The sequence below is a fragment of the Hevea brasiliensis genome, chromosome 16 (assembly GCF_030052815.1).
Source record: "Hevea brasiliensis isolate MT/VB/25A 57/8 chromosome 16, ASM3005281v1, whole genome shotgun sequence".
In the NCBI taxonomy this organism is placed as follows: Eukaryota; Viridiplantae; Streptophyta; class Magnoliopsida; order Malpighiales; family Euphorbiaceae; genus Hevea; species Hevea brasiliensis.
Window position 1 is genome coordinate 60,291,365 of NC_079508.1, and position 18,737 is coordinate 60,310,101.

Genomic DNA, 18,737 nt, shown 5'->3' on the forward strand with positions numbered 1-18,737 from the left:
TGGTGGCAAGTTTCTCAAGAAAGCTTAATTCTCTTAATACGAAAAGTTTGCTTATTTATTTATATAAACTCTGCAAAAATCTGAAAGCGCCAGTTTTCTTTTGTTAGATTATAAGAATATAGAAGAAACTACAAATGTTTTATGTTTTGCTTTGGTTCCTTTTCTTCCAGATCAATTTTCTAGTAGTTTTCTGAATACCAAACACAGGCATGATAATAAACAAACAAAAAAAGGAAAGGTAATCAAGAAGAGAAAAAAAAAACTAACCTCTGAACAGAAACGAGAGACAAATAAACAAAATGACAATTCGAATTCCCCAACCATGAAACCAGACACCTGAATCTGATAGCCCTAAAACAACGGTGTCGTACGTTCGCGCATATTAAATTTAAGAATTTTGCTTAACATTTTGATATGATCTACTGGGCTGCACTTGATCCAAACAGGAGATAAGAGACAGGATTGAATTGGGCTGGACTACACAAGATTGGCCTGGATTGCGCTATCATATCAATTATTCACGTGAAAATGGCAACCCATCAAATATATGACGAAACATAATGAACAGTTGCAGTTTTAATAAGGAATTTAATATGAACTATGTCCAGCGATCACGTGTAAAAATGGTTTAGACACCCGAACCGTGCCCAACCCTTGTAAATACTACTTTACAGTTCCAAATGGTTGGCATTTGAATTAAAGGGAACTAAACATGACGAGAAAAAGGTGATACATTTTACAAAGGCACCAACATTCATGCCAAGTATGTTTTACGCCTACAACTGAACTGGCTTGAATTGAAAATTTCAAACGAAACCCAAACCTAAAACAAAAGGATTGCTCCAAGAATATCAGAGACTTCAAATGCTGAATTTGTCAACATGTACCACTACCAGCTCCTCTCCTGTCGCCTTCTGAAACAGCTTGAAATTTGGCACCAGAGCTTATCTTATTGCAAAAAATAATACACTCCATGTGTACAAAACTATGAGAACATTCGGAGGAAGTTGTTGGCATATGCCATTGGCTTGACGTCAGGGTGAGGCTGCAAATTGAATAGAAATAGAGGGTAAGCAAAAAATCGATCACCTTCACATTCCATAAAATACATATTGAATGAAACAAAAATGCCCAAAATACCCTCTTATCTCAAAAAGAGAAAAAGGGAAAAGAACAAATGAACTTATTAAAAGAAAAAAGCTACTAACCACTGCTGAGAATGTAACAATATTTGGCTTCAACTCAGGGGCTTCAAATCGCATAAAAGCACCCTTATTACCCATCTGAAAAGTGCACAATACAAGAAACATTCAAGACAAGCAATATCACCATAACCATGCACGCTCAAAGGTGTAATAAAATCTCTGGAATAAAATGATAATCATGCAGTTTACTTTCTAAATATAAAATAAAGTAATACCCAAAAGAAAAAGGAATCTAAGGGGTATAGTACATGTACAAATAACAAGCAACATGATACTTGAGACACAGAATCCTACAAATTCTGGCAGAATAGGATAATCAACAAGAATATTGTCCCCAAAACCAAAGTTATTGTACCATGTGTCCATTTAGCACAGAGGGTGGCCCACTTTTCTGGTTTTTTTTTAAACACCTTTGTTTGCTTCTCCAACCCTTGGTTAACAGCCACAGTTTCCTTTTTTTTCATTAAAAAAAAAAAAAAAAAAGAAGCAGGTTGCCCCTAATCCACCAATAAAAACAGAGATCTCCCAAAAGTCCTGTCTTCTCCTCCAAACTACCCAAGTAGAACTGAGGGACCAAGTAACCAACAAGCAGTGAGAGGGGGCCAAAGTAAGAAATTTCTGACCATCTTTAACAGTATATATATAACCCCCTCCAAGCCCACAGCACACTCCCAGTTGAATTTGCCTATAACATATATTTCTCAATACTGGATAAACATGTTTTCTGAACTTCCAGCACACTTAGAAAGCAGGAACAAATGATGAAATATATCACCAGTGCTTTCAAAAAGCATCTATTGACCAACATTTTCCCATTTGTTTGAAGTTGTTTTGGTAGTAAAACTCATCTTCCAAGTTGCTTCTGGAATCCTGAGGAAGAAAGGTAGGAGAGAAAGAAGCAACTTTTATAGATGTTCTCATCTGCTACATAGACCCCCAAGGGAAGTTTCTTCTAGAACCCTGCAAGGTTTCTTCAGCAATAATACAATAACAGGATTTCAGCTCAAAACTCCCTGCATTCTTTCTCATGCTCAAAAGAACGATCTGAAAAGTGTTCCCATTAAAAAAATGGAATATACTAGTTTTCTTTTGTTATACACTCGTGACAAGCTCAAAAATACTTTTTATAATTAAAAATAAGATTCAAATTCCAATGGTAAATTTTGTACAATATATTCCTCGCTATTGTAGCAAAGAGTCGAAATTTTATTACCTGATCACAATAATTTGGAGCAGAGAAAACAGTAATAAGTTTACCATCATGCTCAATCTCATAACCTTCATCCTTTACTTCATGAGATCGCACAACTAAATCTGTCAATTATGCAAATGAGTAATGCATTAGAAGAGACCAACATAAAAACATTAACAGCATTGATGCTTGGCAATGATTACCTAGATTATTTTCCTGCAAAAATTTTTTTGTCACATCTGCACCAAAAGAAAGGCCTACACCCCGCTTGCTAGGACCTCTTCCATGGAAAGGTTGTGGATCACTCCATAGCAATTCACACATTAACCCTGTTGAAAACCAGATTAAGTATAGGAACAAAACATATACATTGCAAAAGCTAATGATTAAATATTTCAAAAAATTCAACAAGTCATGAAGAAAAAAAGCTGCATCTCCTCTAACCACAAACACACATACAGTTAGTAAGCCATTTAAATTATATTAAAGTTTCATCCAACCTAATGGCATAGCATTTACGGGGTTGAATAAAGAAACAAACAAGAAAAATAAAATGGATCTTGAAGATAAAAGTCATAAACTAGCAGTCAACTCACTCGGTATCTGTGAAAACAATGAACCATGTCATGCCTATATCATTTTCTGTGTTATAGCAGTGATTCCACGAAAAATGATACAACTAAACCAAATTCTCTTAAAAAGGATATAAAAAGGAGGCTGGAAAGAAGAAATGTATTGGTAATTGAAAATGTTAACTTTACCACAATGAATGTGGAAAAAATAGGAAAAATAATAAAAAATCTTCATTTACTTTTTCCCTTCAGATATACATGCTGTTACTTTACTAGTGTCTTAAAGAAGGTCCAGTTATTTACACCAGAAGTGCTGAGACACAACACAAAGAACTCCTTATAGTTCATAGTTTAACTTCCTTGCTTCATGTAACATAATATGAAGAACAAAATTACTTGAAATAGCAAATCAATAAAAAGAGGTCAGAATAAAGCTTTCATGATATGCTGATAAATCTTTTCAGCTCAGCAAGATAGTCACCAAAAGGTCATAAAAGATAGAAGTGAAAGAAAACCACTATTATTTGAATTCACACACCCACGTTCCAGAAAAAAATTGTGGGGTGCCTCTAAACAAACCTAAAGTATCAAATAAGTCACCAAGGGGAAGCATTCTCGCAACAGACATCAAATAGTGCCACGCTAAGCAATCAATGACAAAACTCAATTGCCACAACATATGTGCATCTCACTAATCAGAATCATTTTAGAAACTTGAGATGACTGGATTGGGCTAATAACCATCATCAGTGATAGATGCCAAGAGAACTTAAGAAGGACAGTAATGGCAAGAGGAACCAGAAGAACTCAAAAACATTAAAAGGAAGAAAAATAAATAAATGTAGCTTACCTTCCTCAGGGGGCTCAGAAAACCGATCAATGGCTCTAATGTCAGACAGCTTCACCCCATCAACACTAAAAAGACCTCCATGAACTACAAACACCTTATCATTTATTACATGAGCCAAAGGTAAACAACAAAAGACTTCTGCAAAGAGTTCCACAAATGTCTCGCTCAATTTGGATCGCACCTCACCCTCAAAACCATATATCTTGTTCATACTTTTGCTTTCATGATTTCCTCTAGCAAGATATATGGCTGAAATTTTAGAAATGGGTAAGTAAACTGAACACGACAACAGAACAACTTTATTATCAATTAAAAGCATAAAGAAGAACCAGAAGTACAAATGACTATTTAATGTTGAAATATTAAGAACAATAATAGCAGCAACAACAACTGGAACAATAATAAAATTAAGCATGATGATAACAATAATACATCATTACAGAAAAGGATCAATTCAAAAATGAAAGTGTTTAAGAACCAAAGAAGATAAACCTGATGGACACATGCACTTGAATGCGAACAATGTGAGGATGACCTCCACAGAAAATGATCCCCTATCCACAAAATCACCATTAAACAGATATGGATTCTCTTCCGAGGGAAGACCATTCAGCTCAAATATGTTTAACAGATCATAGAACTGCAAGCATCATAAAACAAGAGTAAATCCCATAGAATGAAGTAGAAAAACAAGAAAAGATAATCAATTTTGAAAAACCAAGTTTCATTTTGAAAAATCCCTAAATCTTAACACAGTGTCCTTCCTTTTGAGTTTTCCACCATGTAGAGGGTCGAAAAATTCCTTCAAAGAACCTCTTGTTGCTTCATAAATTAGTTTGGAAATTTTATTCAATCCCAGCAAGTTGTCTCCAATATCATTACATTTAATAAGTTCTTTTTATGGTATTTTAGCTTCTTGTGAATTTGGGGTGTGTGTGTGTGCGCGCGCGCGTATGAAAGATCAGAAAAAGGCAGAATTTTCTATTTCATCTTCTTTCAAATCATTGAAATCATATACCCATGACCACATTGTAACTCTATCCTCCGCAATCATCAATGAAACAACTTGCTATCTTTTGAATTTATATAAAAATGCAAAATCACAGAAGACAGTTAAAAGAAGGAAAAAGCCTCATGGCTCAAACTGAAGAGGCAGCAGAAAGATTTTATTAAAAAAATTCTTCAGGGCCTTATAGGATAATATATTGTCATTTAAAATCATGAAGGGTATTACTGATATTAAAAGAAGAAGACAAAAGTCAGATTTAAGGATGTTTTCTAGTTGCAAAGTTATGCTATGCCATGAAATGCTTGCTCTCTCTCTCTCTCTCTCTCTCTCTCTCTCTCCCCTAACACACTACAGGATGTTTTCTAGTTGCAAAGCTATGCTATGCCATGAATCATATCCATGAAATGCTCTCTCTCTCTCTCTCTCTCTCTCTCTCTCTCTCTCTCTCTCTCTCTCTCTCTCTATTAAAAAAATTCTTCAGGGCCTTATAGGATAATATATTGTCATTTAAAATCATGAAGGGTATTATTGATATTAAAAGAAGATGACAAAAGTCAGATTTAAGGATGTTTTCTAGTTGCAAAGCTATGCTATGCCATGAATCACTCGCTCTCTCTCTCTCTCTCTCCCCCCTCGCCTAACACACTACAGGTAGTTGGAAGTTATATTCTCATGTGCCATCCAAGTTACCCTAATCTACGCTTACCATAAAAATTTTAATAAATTTTGGACAAAGCTTCTCCTTACAAATTAAGTGCAGTTCATTCAGACATATACAATGTAGGCAAGAAGTTTATAAATGCACTCAGCATCTAAAGAAGTATCACACTGAGTTTGAATGTCCAATTCTGCAAGTGCATGTAAAACCAAGAACTTCTCTAATACTTTGAAAATACAGTTGTAATGTGACTACCAGACCATGTACATCTCCACAAACAGTGAAATGCTTCCCATCAGGAATATTTATATCAACCAGAGAAGGCAGGGCTTGTAACATTTCTCTTGTTTGTAACACTATCTGGAATGCATATCTAAAACATTGCCAAAAGGCACACAGCAAAAGCATTAGATCAACCATAGGCATAAACCAAGTCCATAATTATCTTTGCTAATCATACCGTTTGTGCAAGCATTTTTGATTCTTGAAGTCATCCATCATTTTCTTGACAAAATCCAAAGTAGCACTGTCTCCCTCTATCCTTGCACCTGAATACTGTTGCTCCACATCTAGAATGGCAACAAAAAAAATTATTTTATTAATGTTGAGGAGTAAGTTTCTTCCGGCAACCACAAAAATAGACTCTTCTGGCAACCACAAAAATAGACTATAGCAAATAAACAATTAATATGAAAAGAAAGGGTGTGAAGAGTAGAGAAAGATGCAGGCAGCAATGAAGTCATCCCTACATAAAAAGGCGTGGGACTACGGGTGCTTCACTAAAACTGCATTGCCATCCAGAGTTATTAACAAAACACATACCAATATGGCAGAACATTGAGATCTCAGAAATTTTCTAGAATAACCAATTTACATAAACTCTTTCTTTATGCATTTATATTCACTGTTTGTTTTCATTTACCCTTTTTGTTTCATAATTAATCTCAAACATAACAGATATGCATGAGATGGTGCAAGCACAAGGTTCAAGGGAATATGAAATAAAAGCAAATGCTTTTTCATCTTTTTTTTTTTTTCTCTTCAAGTGTCAAATAGAATGGATGTTTAAAGAAAAAAGAATTACATGATAACAGAAATAAAATATTAAGGTAGCCCATTTAGACTATAAAATACATTAATGAATCCCAATATTAGAAGTGAGGTCACAATTTCAGCAAGAATCTAGCCAGAGTTAGGTCCTGCAAGCTTTACTGTCACATAAATTAAAGTTGAATTATTTATAAGTGAGAAAATGACAATTATATGCATTAGTGACAAGTTCAATGACAGAGAATGAAAGTTACCCACAGTCCACAAAGAGATGGGGAAGGGAATAAAAGCAGACGAATACTAAAGACACACAAGTAGAAGTCTGCTCAGAAAATGGCACCTATAGAGCGAAAATCAATAGAATCAGCCACTAAGCGCCTTTCAGACTCAGGTGCAGCAATTGCTTCTTCAAACTTAAGCTTCATTACTGCCTTCTCACATTCCTTTAATTTCTTGGTAGCATCAGGATCATTTGGACAGATTTTCTTGACCTAAATTAAGCATTAAACATACAAGTGTCATATACTGGCACACAACAGTATAATTTTTCTGAAATATAGGAAATCCCTGCACATCTTCCTAAGAAAACGAAAAATGCTCCCCAGAATAATAAGCTAAAATAACAAGCCCACAAAGTGAATCAGCGGTTGCCAAGTGTGATAAGTTAGTGGAAGTCTTTTAGGCCTTCTTTGAATTTTTCCATAAAAAGCATTACATCACATCTAATGTGCCTACTTAGCTACAAATTCCAGGAAGAATAAAAATGCAATAGAAACCCATAATAAATCAAGCAACAAGTTTTCATACTTCACACACCAAGTTACAAATTTACAAGGGCCCCAACGTGACATAAAAGACAACAAAGAAAATGAAACAAACATCTTCTCTCCTCTTAACCAACACTAAAACAGAAGCCAACAAAAGACATGATGAAAAAGGCAACAAAAAGAATGAAACAAGCGTCTTCTCTCCTATTAACCAACACCAAAAAAAGCTAAAAAAATACAATCACCTGTTGGAAGTCCTTTAGGGCTTCTTTGAATTTTCCCATTGCAAGAAAAGCAGCACCTCGTCTGTAATAACCCTGCAATTCATAAAAATATCAGGAAAAAGCACTCTGATGCACAAGCATAATCAGAAAAATCTCAGGAAACCATGCATGCCTTTGAATATTTAGGATCAATTTCAATAGCCTTTGAAGCATCCTGTATTGCACTGCCATACTCCTCCAATTTAGTATGCGCTAATGCACGATTAGCCCAGTAAACAGCATTCTTACCATTTAATTCAATCGCTTGAGTATATAGATCAATAGCCTGAGAATACTTATGGGCTGAAAAGCAGCAAATTGGCAGGAATTAGCATGCAACTCAAAGAAACGGCACGAAAAAAGACAGGAAACTGTTTCTATTCACAGACCAACATAAAAATAGCTTGCAAGATTGCTGAAAAAAGTAATCTTCTAACCAAAGGAGCAAAGAAACAAAAGACCAAACCTTTAAAAGCTTCATTAGCCAGGACTTTGATTTCTTCACCTCGCGAAACAGTTGAATCTTGAGATTCCATATTGGGCATATCCGTAATTGTTCACTCTCCAGGAATGATTGAATGTTAGCAATCGATGGTTTCCATAAATACTCTAGGACCGTCCTATTATAGCTGTAGCTCCCTAGCACACAGGTATTACGTATTGGTATGACCGTATGAGATGGAAGTAAAAAAGAAAAAAGTTAGCAGTGATTGAGAATCCATTTTTAACAACTGATGGGAAAATGGAATTGCAGATACCTGAGAAAATGAAAGAATCAGATAAGCAATAATCAAATGATCCACTCGTCCATGGGCTGGTGGGAAACGAGCCTTGCGCAAGGGATATGGTTTATTGAGCCAGAGAGCTCAGTGAGAGAGAGAAAAAATAAAAGCGGAAGTTAGTGCCAGCTATCAGCAGTACATGGTGCTGGGTGGTGGGTAGAGACTTATGAGTGGGGTTTTGTTCTAGGCGGACGAGAAACGGTACCGTATTATTTTTCGCTCGCCAGTTAGGAGATGAAATTCTTGCTATAGGAAAAAAAAAATTACCGGAGTGGAAAATTTTAGAAATAATATTAACTTTCGATATAAATGAGGGATGAAATTAAATATTTGACCGTAAAAATAATTACATGAATGCTGAGGAACGAAGTTGGGCTTTTAGCAGTAAAAATAATGTATCCGCATCCGAATTCATGCGCGCAGCCGTATGAATCCGAATCCGAAAACAAGTTCCTTCTGTCTCCTCCCCAGCTCTGAGCCCTGTGTCTTTATTCTTTTTCATTACCATCCTTAAAGTAACGCCACCAACAATAAATATTCCCAACTTCTCTTGCTTGTGGTTGACATTCTCCTTTCAGTCGATCGCAGCCATGGACTTGCCAAAACCACAATCAAATGCCCGCTTCACCCTTGGTAAGCAGTCCTCACTGAAGCCGGAGGGTGAGGGCTTGTCACCGGAGGAGGAAGAGGCTATAATAGACCCCAGAATTCGGTTAATGTATCTTGCGAATGAGGGAGAAATGGAAGGGATTAAGGAGATCCTGGACTCGGGGACCAATGTTAATTTTAGAGATATCGACGGACGCACCGCTTTGCACGTTGCTGCTTGCCAGGGCTTCAGCGATGTTGTTCAGTTATTGCTCGATAGAGGAGCCGAGGTTGACACTAAGGATCGCTGGGGCAGCACTGTAATTTTCTCAGACATAATTTGGAAATTTTTTGTTCTGTTTTGTTTTCTTTTTTGGTTAATTTATATGTTTACCGCCGTGGGTGCCTCAAAAAAATCAGAAATGAATTTGAGTCTGCTTGGATTTAGGTTGGAACTAAATTTATGGAAAAGAACTTCTTTTAGATGCTGTGAAATGGTTTTGAAATTGTTGTTTAGCTGTTTTGGAATTTTATAATCAAAACATGTCAAAATTAAATTCAAAACAAATTTTAATAGCCTGCAATTAACCTAATTAAGGTGCAGCAACTTGAACAGCAATATTAAATCTTAAGAGAACCTTGAAAAATGACAATTGTTTAAGCCATGGAATAGTTATAAAGATTCGTAGCTTGCAAATGAAATGGTTAGAAAGATTGAGAGCTTGGTGCAATGCTAACCACGATTTTTTAGGCTCGGCCTTTCGAGTAAATGCAGAAGGTTTCATTCCAGTTCCCATGTAGTGGGACTGTAACTGGGCAGTGGGTCTGAAATTTTCAGAATCTTTCTTAATCTATGCTTAGGTCTTCTTTTAGACGCAGCAGAATTTCTGAGGGAAAATGACTGAGAATGCTCTTCAGTTGATTGATGTGGTGCTTGAATGTCTTTCATTCATTTTAGTTGATATGCCATGTCTAACAGTCAATATGGATCAAATTATTACTGCTATAATAATGATTCTTATGTGTTGTGGTTGATGTAACAGCCTCTTGCAGATGCTATATATTACAAAAATCATGATGTGATCAAGCTTTTAGAGGAACATGGCGCAAAACCCCCGGTATGTGGTGTATGTCAAGTTGTATGTTTGTAGTGTTCTTAAGTTCCACACTTAATTATAAATTTCATTAGCTCTTGTCACGCTTGCACATGATACCTTTGAAATGCCTGTCTATTACTTTATTTATTAATATGTGCTCTTGTCATACTAGATAGCTCCCATGCATGTCCAAAATGCTCGTGAAATTCCAGAATATGAGATTGATCCTAGAGAGCTTGATTTTTCTAATAGTGTTGATATAACCAAGGTAACTTACTGTTCTCCCTTGATATTATATTAATGTTTCTTTATTGGTTTATGAATTTGTTGTTTAGAGGTGAGCAAAGTATTTTTGTTTACATTTTTCATTACCTTTTTGATACACTGATAAGTGAATGATTTTTGGTTTTAGATGGTATTTTTTGTCTGAAGAAAAAATAGGTAAATCCCAAATCATGTCACCTTACAGTGGTCTATGCATTATTTGAAATTATCTGTTTGAAAGTTTCCAGGGTTAATGATAAATAAAGTAAATGTCATTGTTAAGATTTCAAATTGGTTTGAAATAAAGGTAATGTGCTCCTTATATGACTTTGAGCACCCCTCTCCCCTTGAGCTAGTTTTTGGAGGTGAGTTAGGCTCCACCCATCTTTTGAAGTTGGTAACAGAACTAGCCCTATCTTGCGAGACTCAACACTTGGAGTGGTAGCTCATAAAGTGGTGGTCTAAATCCATTGTGTAAGAACAGGTGGTCTGATGTGTAGGGTACTAGCCGTGACCAACGTGACTGTGATTAACATAGTCGTGACCAACGAGGACGTTGGTTCTCCAAGCGTAGGGTATTGTTACGATCTCATATAGCTAGGGAACAACCTTAGTGAGAGGTTAACAAGTTCCTGGGCACCCTTCCCTGGCAAGCCAGTTTTCAAGGGTGAGTTCTACCTTGGTGGTTTATCCTCACATAATTCAATATCAGCAACTCCTAGTACTCAATAGTTCATGTCAATTGATACCCTGCTTCAACATTGGTATATGATATTGCAAGCTTAATATATGATATTTTTACTGATAGGAATTTAATTCTGCCATTGTTTTTTTTTTTTCTTTTTTTCCTTCCTTCCCCCTTTCTGTATCAAGTGTTGATAACAAAATAATTTCTGATTTTCTATTTTGGTAGAATTGTATATGTATAATATTGTCTCTCTTTACTGATCTAAACAAAGTGAAAAAAATTTCTTTTCTTTTTCTGCATTTATATTGTTATTATTATTATTATTATTATTATTATTATTATTATTATTTGTTTAAAATGAAGCAGATCCACTTGTATAGGAGACCTATTCATTTTAGAGGTCCCTCCTAAAAATGTTGAGATGTGAAGGTATTAGGTGTCCGCCTTGGCCTATTTATAGTTGTTTTTGGACCTTTTGATTGCAAAATAGGTTATGATTTTTTTCTCCTCTTTCAAAAGAGAGAAATACAAGGAGGGCCTTTCTTGGTGATAATCTGATTCTTGGATGAAAATGTATCTTGTAACTCAGAATCAGATAGTAGGCAATTGAATGCTTTGGGTACTCCATAATCCATATCAGTCACATTAAGAAACACACTTAGCATACAACATTAAATTCCGATATCATCGTTCAAATATTATAGATACTTTCTATAATCTTCTCCCTTTTTTTTTTCCCCCTTTCTCTATCCAAATGTGACTCACATGTTAGTCTACATCTCCTTTAGTACCAATCAACCAATTCAGATTTTTTTTTTGTCCACTGTATTATTGAGCAATAGTGTGCTTATTCTAATGGGAATATGGAAATAATTTAAAGGGTATTTCAGGTAAGTCTTGCTATTTCTCTTTTTGGTCAAATTACCAAAAAAGTTCCTAATATTTCCTTTTTAATTTTATCAAATTTATCTTTAACTATTGACATTGGCAACAATTTTGGCTAATCTCACATGCCATGGCATGTGTTTTTTCCCTGTGTCTAGACCTTAGGTACTTTGTATGCCTTGCACCTTGAACAACTTTTTCCATTTATGTAAAAGAGTTCATTATGGTTCCTTTATAACTATATCGTTCACTTGTCTACTCTTGTCTATTCATTTGGAATTACAGGGAACTTTTCGCATTGCATCATGGCGTGGAATTCAAGTTGCAGTTAAAACACTGGGGGAGGAAGTATTTACTGATGAGAATAAAGTGTGGGTTGGTCATGTTCCATCTATCTTTTTTTTGGCTGACAAGTTTTATTTAATAATCATATGTTTTGTTCTTCATGTTCAGCAAGGCTTTTGGGGATGAGCTTGCATTGCTTCAGAAGATTCGTCACCCGAATGTTGTTCAATTCCTGGGTGCTGTAACTCAAAGTAGTCCAATGATGATTGTGACGGAATATTTACCTAAGGTTATCTTTTATTCTGGGCTAATGAATAAGTTAAATTTGATGTCTGCCTAAATTTCAATGATTAATCTTTTCTAGGTTCTCAGCATTGGTACCACTTAGCAATTGGTGCTAGGATCTCTTTCTTTCTTTCTTTTTTTTTTTTTTTTTTTTTACATTTGTTGATGTAATCTAATAATTTTCCATGGGGCCGCCAAATCCATTTGAAAAGTTTGTGCTTTTGTTGTATTCTTTGCAGGGGGATCTTTTTGCATATTTGAAGGAAAAAGGTGCTTTAAAGCCAAGAGTAGCTGTGAAGTTTGCACTTGATATTGCTAGGTCAGTAAAGTTGTTTTTGTCCAAAACTGGTTTTGAAGATTTTAGATCTGCAATTAGCTGTATTTATGAGATCGACTTTTTTTTTTTTAACCATTGAGTTGGCAAGCATAAGTCTTTATGTTTACTTATTTTTAATTTTTTAGGAGGCCCACTTGGTTTTGAGCATCAATGGAAGATCCCCCTGATAACACTTGGCTTTTACTATTATTATTATTTTTTTTTTGGAAACTACTACGTTTTTAATTTTTATGTACTTGGTTTAATTTTTTTTCCTGGGTCTCTTCTTCTGATAAACACTCTTCATCCCAATTTCAATGGAACTTGAAACTAGGATCTGCAAGCTAAAATCTGCAAATTCAAATCCTAAGGGTCTACCCTTGACAAATAAATTTTATGTTGATTTCTTGCTATAAAGTCATCCTTAATTCTGTAGTGCAATAGAATTCTGCATATAAATAATTGTTTCACATCCTAAAATTGCATTCAGGTAATGAGGCACTTGGTGTTCTGTGTGCCTCATGCCTAGGCTTATTTTTGACAGTATTCTACTATGGTAAAAAGCCATTGGCTAGAATGGAGTTGAGAGGCAATCTTATTTTCTTTATTTCTCATTGATTAGGAACCTGCATGTTTTTTCAGCTGATGCATGTAAACTATTTATGTTATTTGCGTTGCACTGATATGTTATTGCTTTCTTTTATACCATGTTACGGAAATTTTAAATGGCTGTTATCTGCTTGTGGATCTAATGCAATCCTGAAAAATATTTTGATATATTTTGCAGGGGAATGAACTACTTGCATGAGCATAAACCTGAAGCAATAATTCACCGAGATCTTGAGCCTTCGTATGTTTTCTCTATATGCATTGCTGTGGTACTTCTGTTTGTTATATTAATTTCATTGCAGTTGTAAATGAAAAATATGCGATATAGATATCATATTGGCTAGACCTCTTTGAAAGTTTCTTATTTGCGAGTAAGATAACAGAAATATACTGCGGGATGATTCTGGGCATCTGAAAGTTGCAGACTTTGGAGTCAGCAAGCTTCTCAAAGTTGAAAAAACAGTTAAGGAAGACAGACCATGTCAAGACACTTCCTGTAAGTTTTCTGATTTTGGGTGAAACATTATATTTAGTTGCTGTTAGTGTTAGTGTGGACATGCTGTCCCTTAAAATGAAGGTTGGGTAATAAATTTGGCTTTATCGGGGGTGGTGTGGTGGGGATGGGTGGTGGGGGGGGGTAGAGACACTTTTGATAACCACAGTATTTTAGATAGTTTTTCGATAGGCTAGTGGTGGCACAAATAACACAGTTATTTAAAAAGATAAAAAAAAAAACTTAATAGGCATTTGTAGCAGGCCTCTGCAATATACAAACCCAATATGCTTAAAGTTTCTAGAACCAGAAGGTTTCTATTCTTTTTTTTTTTTTCTCTTTTTTCTTTCATAAAAGCTTCATGTTGTAAAATGATTCTTGTGAGTAGGGCGATATGTGGCTCCAGAGGTCTACAGAAATGAAGAATATGACACTAAAGTTGATGTGTTTTCTTTTGCTTTGATATTACAAGAGGTTTCCTCTCTCTCTCTCTCTCTCTCTCTCTCTCTCTGTGTGTGTGCTTCATGAGGTGGCTATATGTTACAACATTATTGGCAATATATGCATGAATGCATCTATTATATGCTTCACTACTGGAGTGGGAATTTGGGATAAAGGTTGACTTAAATATTGATTTTAGTGAAGAAAAAATAAAAGACTAATATATGGATCAAATACATGGGTTCTAACTCAAATTTATACAATCATAGGATTTTCACCATATTTGTTTCACTAGTCCATAATATAATCACTTGTAAACATGGAACAAAAGCCAATGCACCACCACTTAGTGCATACACTTCACACTTTCATTTATGTGTTTTTTTCTTCTATTACTAATAAAGACAAAAATTTGGATATTTATAAGTCAGCACCTGTTGGCCAATAATTACATCACTTCACATATATAATTATTAAGAAGAGATGCATCTCTTCATGTAGTTACATCTTTTAGCCAAACAGTTGCATCACTTCATGTATGTAAGAGTTACATCTTTCGTATAGTTACATCTTTTGGCCAATGTACATAACTTTTTAATTTTTCTACCTTTTGACAATGTAAATGACTTTTAGATTTTGCTGACTTTTGTCAAATGCATGTAACTGTTCATGCAGTTTTTTTTGTTTTGATTTTAAGTCTAATGGTTCAGGATTAACCCACATGGATAACCCGAACCATATTTCTAACACTTAGCATTTGGAATATTGTAAAGATATGGAGAGTTTAGGCATTGTATTGATTTTCATTACTTATGTTCTAGATGATTGAAGGCTGTCCACCATTTTCAACAAGGCTGGATAATGAAGTTCCTAAAGCATATGCTGCAAATGAGCGACCACCATTTAGAGCTCCTGCGAAACGTTATTTGCATGGATTAAAGGAGTAAGTACTGGCATGTTATAGTTAAGACAGGATGAGATATTGTTTGATCATGGTTAAGTATTTTTCATTGAGACCACTGAAAATTTACCAGGATGAATTGTATGTTGTGATCTCATTTATGGTATTAACACAGTATATTCTTGAAAATGATGCTATGAAATTTTTTTCCAAAAAATCCCATTTTTCCTTTCCTTTTTCAGATAAGTAAACCACATATTTGGTCTGTATTGCATCTCTACTTCCAAATCCACAGATATTTATGTTGGTCTGGTATCCATCTCAACTTTTGTTGACTCTGGGAGGCAGTGCAGTTGTGGGCATTGTGATGCATTTTGTGGGGATTTAGTTGTGTGCTAATTTAGATGGGGTGGGATTGGAGAGGGTGTTATTGTGGCAGGGAATGGGCAGGAGAGTTGAAATCTGCCCCTGATCTTCATTGTTGCCATGCCTAGACTTGAGCTGACTCCATAGTGAAATGATAGAAAATGCTACAAAAATACACTAAAATAAAATATACTTGGTTAGGTATCTTGTGTTTCAAGTTCAGATAATATTTAAAAGCATTGAAAGAAGAATTTAAGGTATTGCTGTTTCTCTTTCAATCCAGTATGTTTTCTTTTGCAATTATGGAGGTCAAAATATATAGTTTTTTTTTTTCATTTTTGTTTGGTGTGTGTTGGACCAACCATTATTTAATTCCCTTTATCTTTACAAAAGTAGAAAATAAGTAATGTGCTCCTTGTTTGTGTGTAGGCTAATAGAGGAATGTTGGAGTGAGGAGCCATTTAGAAGACCAACATTCAGGGATATAATAAGGACGCTGGATGACATAAACAACCGCATTGCTCATAAGAGTAGATGGAATAGCCCACTTAAATGTCTCCGGACCTTTGAAGCCATGCTGAAGAGGGATCGACTCACTCCAAGAAGCCATTCATCTCGATCTATAAGCAGATGACTTGAGTATTGCTTCAATGTACAGCGAATTTACTTTCCTCAGTCCCAGGAGTTGTCTTTTTCGTCTGGTTTTCTGGTACTGGTATGTTGAGTTTCTCCTTATGCGCTAATACGCATATGTTCAGACATGTCAATTGATGAAAGGCTTCAGAACAATAGGTAAAGAAGCTTGTGAACCTCTATGTGTTTTCTTAGTATGATCTATAAGATTGACGTGTGATCTGAGAATTGTTATTTAATAGTATATAACTGTTTTTAACAATAAACAAAGCAACACATTATAAAGTTTCATTTTCATGCAACATTCTATCGAACTATATAAAGTATATTTAACATTATTATTGAGAATTTTTTTTAATATATTAATAAAAAAATAATTTAAAATCAAATCAAATATTTTTAATAATGAAAAATTTAAAATAATTAAATAAAATTTTCAAACTCTTTTTCTAATCACATTTAAAATAACACTTAAAAAAAATAAATACTTAAAAAAAAAAAACTTTTTTAACCTCCCAATCCTGACCCTAAACGAGTCACAAGGAAAAGAAATCAGTAGAATAATCTCAAATGAAGAATGTGCTGGATAGTATCTAAGTTACAGCCCAATCAAGAAAATTCTATTGCCCATGTTGGCGTGATAACAAAAATTCTGAAAGAGAGAACTTGCACTTTTTGCCTGCAAATGCAATGCTTGATTTATCTGAATGATCAAGAATCTTGCTGTTGTTTTCGTCTTCCTTGTACTGTTCTTCACCAGCTAAACTTTCATAGAAATGTAAAACCTTTGGGTGTGCCTTAATCATTGATGGATTGAAACCTGATAAATAAAGGCCTTTCAAGGTCCTCACACGGGATAGTATCACATACACCATTCCATAGCCAAATGACCTAGATAGATCAGTGTGAAGGCGGTCAAGGGTCATGCCCTGGCTTTTGTGTACACTTTGAGCCCAAGCTAAGTGAAGAGGAATTTGAGATCTCCAAGCCACTGTTAATCCTCCCTCTAAAATTTCCCATACTTGCGGTTCAACAACCATTTCCGGCCCTGAATCAAATTTGACAACAGGCAACAGATTATCAGGGGATAGGTGTAGAACGTATTTATCCTCTGGCTCAACAAATCCTGTGACTGTACCCGTAGCACCATTACAAAGGTTACGCCAAACATTCAAATTCTTGATCAGCATCACCCTTGCACCATTACAAAGCTCAAGTTGGTCAGGTGCAATACCCTGTTTGAGTTCTGCTCTCTGATTATCTAGGCCACCATCAGCAGCTTTATAAACCACAACTTTCTCACCCAAGCTTCTCAGTCTCTCCTCATTCACTTTATTTACATCCTCATTCCTCGGATAGAAACTTACAACTGAAGAATCAGGCTCATTACTGGGGCAACATTGTTCTAAAATCTGCAAGTCTTCAGCATAAATCATCCCTTTCCTTGTACGCTGAAGTAACTTGATTTGTTCTGCATCTGATTGCCTAAAAACCTCTGTGAGTTCAACTTGCACGTCAAAGCTTGCATCCCAACAATCAGCCTCAAAGGCAAACTCTTTGCCGGATGAATTGCATTTATCAGAAACTGGAGGTAACTGAAAGAAATCTCCACTAACGATAAGCTGTATTCCACCCCATACCTCTTGTGATCCCCGCATCTCTCTCGCAATGGATTCAAGATTCTCAAACATATTTGCAGAAATCACACTAATTTCATCTATAATTAATGCATTCACCTTTCTCCATCTATTGCAAGCACGGCTACTCATTAAAACCCTCTCTAGTAAATTTCCATAATCATCATTTCCAATTCCAATGCCAGCAAAAGAGTGAAGTGTTCGCCCATTAAGAGCACATGCAGCAACTCCAGTGGAGGCCGTGACAAAAACCCCAGATGAGCCATTAACCTTTTTCAAAAAATCGATAATACGCTTAAGCAAAACTGACTTTCCAGTGCCTGCAGAGCCGGTAATAAACACGGACAAGCCACAGCGAACATGATTCAATACATCATTCTGCTCCTCAGTCCATTTAATTCTAGATTCACGGCTTTTCTTCTTGTTCTTGTTACTACCACTTTGAGCACGTCTCGTAGTTTTGCTAATTCTACTAGTTTTAGTGCTAAAAGTTCTATACACAGCTATTGCATCCTTAAAAAAATTGAGACCCATGATTTCATTTTACAATACCCACATTCGCCCACACCAATAGCAGTCAAATGAAGCACACACTATGAAACCGAATTCATCACCATGAAATGAGACCCATCATTTCTTTTAACAATTCCCACGTTTGCCTAAACCAATAACAGCGAGTGAAAACAAAATTCATAACCATTGAATCGCCATTTGATGATAGAGCAAAGTGAAGATCCAAGTGTAATGTGAAAACCCCAAGACAGTGAAGAAGTGGGTGCTTACATAACAGCAAGGCTGTTGAACGGCATTGCTTTGTGCTTCTCTTCCAACAATATTTTATCCCATTCAGGCCTCAACTTTGAGAATCCAGATTCGAGGGTAAGCGTTGCAGAGCGAATCC

At 35.5% G+C, this 18,737-nt stretch overlaps 3 protein-coding genes across 5 annotated transcripts; 1 reads left to right on the forward strand and 2 right to left on the reverse strand.

The window, feature by feature from the left end:
• Positions 1-574: 574 nt before the first annotated feature.
• Positions 575-8,500, reverse strand: LOC110663512 (serine/threonine-protein phosphatase 5). 3 transcript variants are annotated; one of them, XM_058137888.1, is made up of 13 exons: positions 8,325-8,499; positions 8,033-8,195; positions 7,700-7,869; positions 7,549-7,620; positions 6,877-7,027; positions 5,947-6,055; positions 5,742-5,859; positions 4,312-4,459; positions 3,820-4,068; positions 2,601-2,726; positions 2,419-2,519; positions 1,209-1,283; positions 575-1,045 (listed from the first exon to the last, which is right to left on the reverse strand). In XM_058137888.1, exons 2-13 carry the CDS (start codon positions 8,109-8,111, stop codon positions 986-988), a joined length of 1,458 nt encoding a protein of 485 aa, XP_057993871.1. In that variant the 5' UTR covers positions 8,112-8,195; positions 8,325-8,499; the 3' UTR covers positions 575-985. The 3 variants fall into 3 exon arrangements, with proteins under 3 accessions (XP_057993871.1, XP_057993870.1, XP_057993872.1); XM_058137887.1 differs by having other exon boundaries at positions 8,033-8,205; XM_058137889.1 differs by lacking the exons at positions 575-1,045; positions 1,209-1,283 and adding an exon at positions 1,290-2,176 and having other exon boundaries at positions 8,033-8,205; positions 8,325-8,500.
• A 206-nt stretch (positions 8,501-8,706) lies between these two features.
• LOC110663513 (integrin-linked protein kinase 1) lies at positions 8,707-16,438 on the forward strand. The gene is made up of 11 exons (XM_021822846.2): positions 8,707-9,256; positions 9,980-10,054; positions 10,206-10,301; positions 12,156-12,241; positions 12,324-12,444; positions 12,680-12,759; positions 13,544-13,606; positions 13,749-13,861; positions 14,247-14,332; positions 15,121-15,242; positions 15,996-16,438. The coding sequence occupies exons 1-11, from the start codon at positions 8,939-8,941 to the stop codon at positions 16,198-16,200; spliced, it is 1,365 nt and encodes a 454-aa protein (XP_021678538.2). The 5' UTR covers positions 8,707-8,938; the 3' UTR covers positions 16,201-16,438.
• A 381-nt stretch (positions 16,439-16,819) lies between these two features.
• Positions 16,820-18,370, reverse strand: LOC110663424 (ATP-dependent DNA helicase PIF1). Its single transcript, XM_058138450.1, has one exon. The coding sequence runs from the start codon at positions 18,368-18,370 to the stop codon at positions 16,820-16,822; it is 1,551 nt and encodes a 516-aa protein (XP_057994433.1).
• Positions 18,371-18,737: the final 367 nt, after the last annotated feature.

Coding starts and splice junctions, on each gene's coding strand:
- LOC110663424 (XM_058138450.1), bottom strand. CDS start 18,370: ATGGGTCTCAATTTTTTTAAGGATGCAATAGCTGTGTATAGAACTTTT.
- LOC110663513 (XM_021822846.2), top strand. CDS start 8,939: ATGGACTTGCCAAAACCACAATCAAATGCCCGCTTCACCCTTGGTAAG. Junction 10,302..12,155: donor ATAGTGTTGATATAACCAAG/GTAACTTACTGT, acceptor TTGGAATTACAG/GGAACTTTTCGCATTGCATC. Junction 12,445..12,679: donor TGACGGAATATTTACCTAAG/GTTATCTTTTAT, acceptor TATTCTTTGCAG/GGGGATCTTTTTGCATATTT.
- LOC110663512 (XM_058137888.1), bottom strand. CDS start 8,111: ATGCCCAATATGGAATCTCAAGATTCAACTGTTTCGCGAGGTGAAGAA. Junction 7,028..7,548: donor CCCTAAAGGACTTCCAACAG/GTGATTGTATTT, acceptor TGCTTAATTTAG/GTCAAGAAAATCTGTCCAAA. Junction 4,460..5,741: donor GTGGAGATGTACATGGTCTG/GTAGTCACATTA, acceptor TGATGCTTGCAG/TTCTATGATCTGTTAAACAT.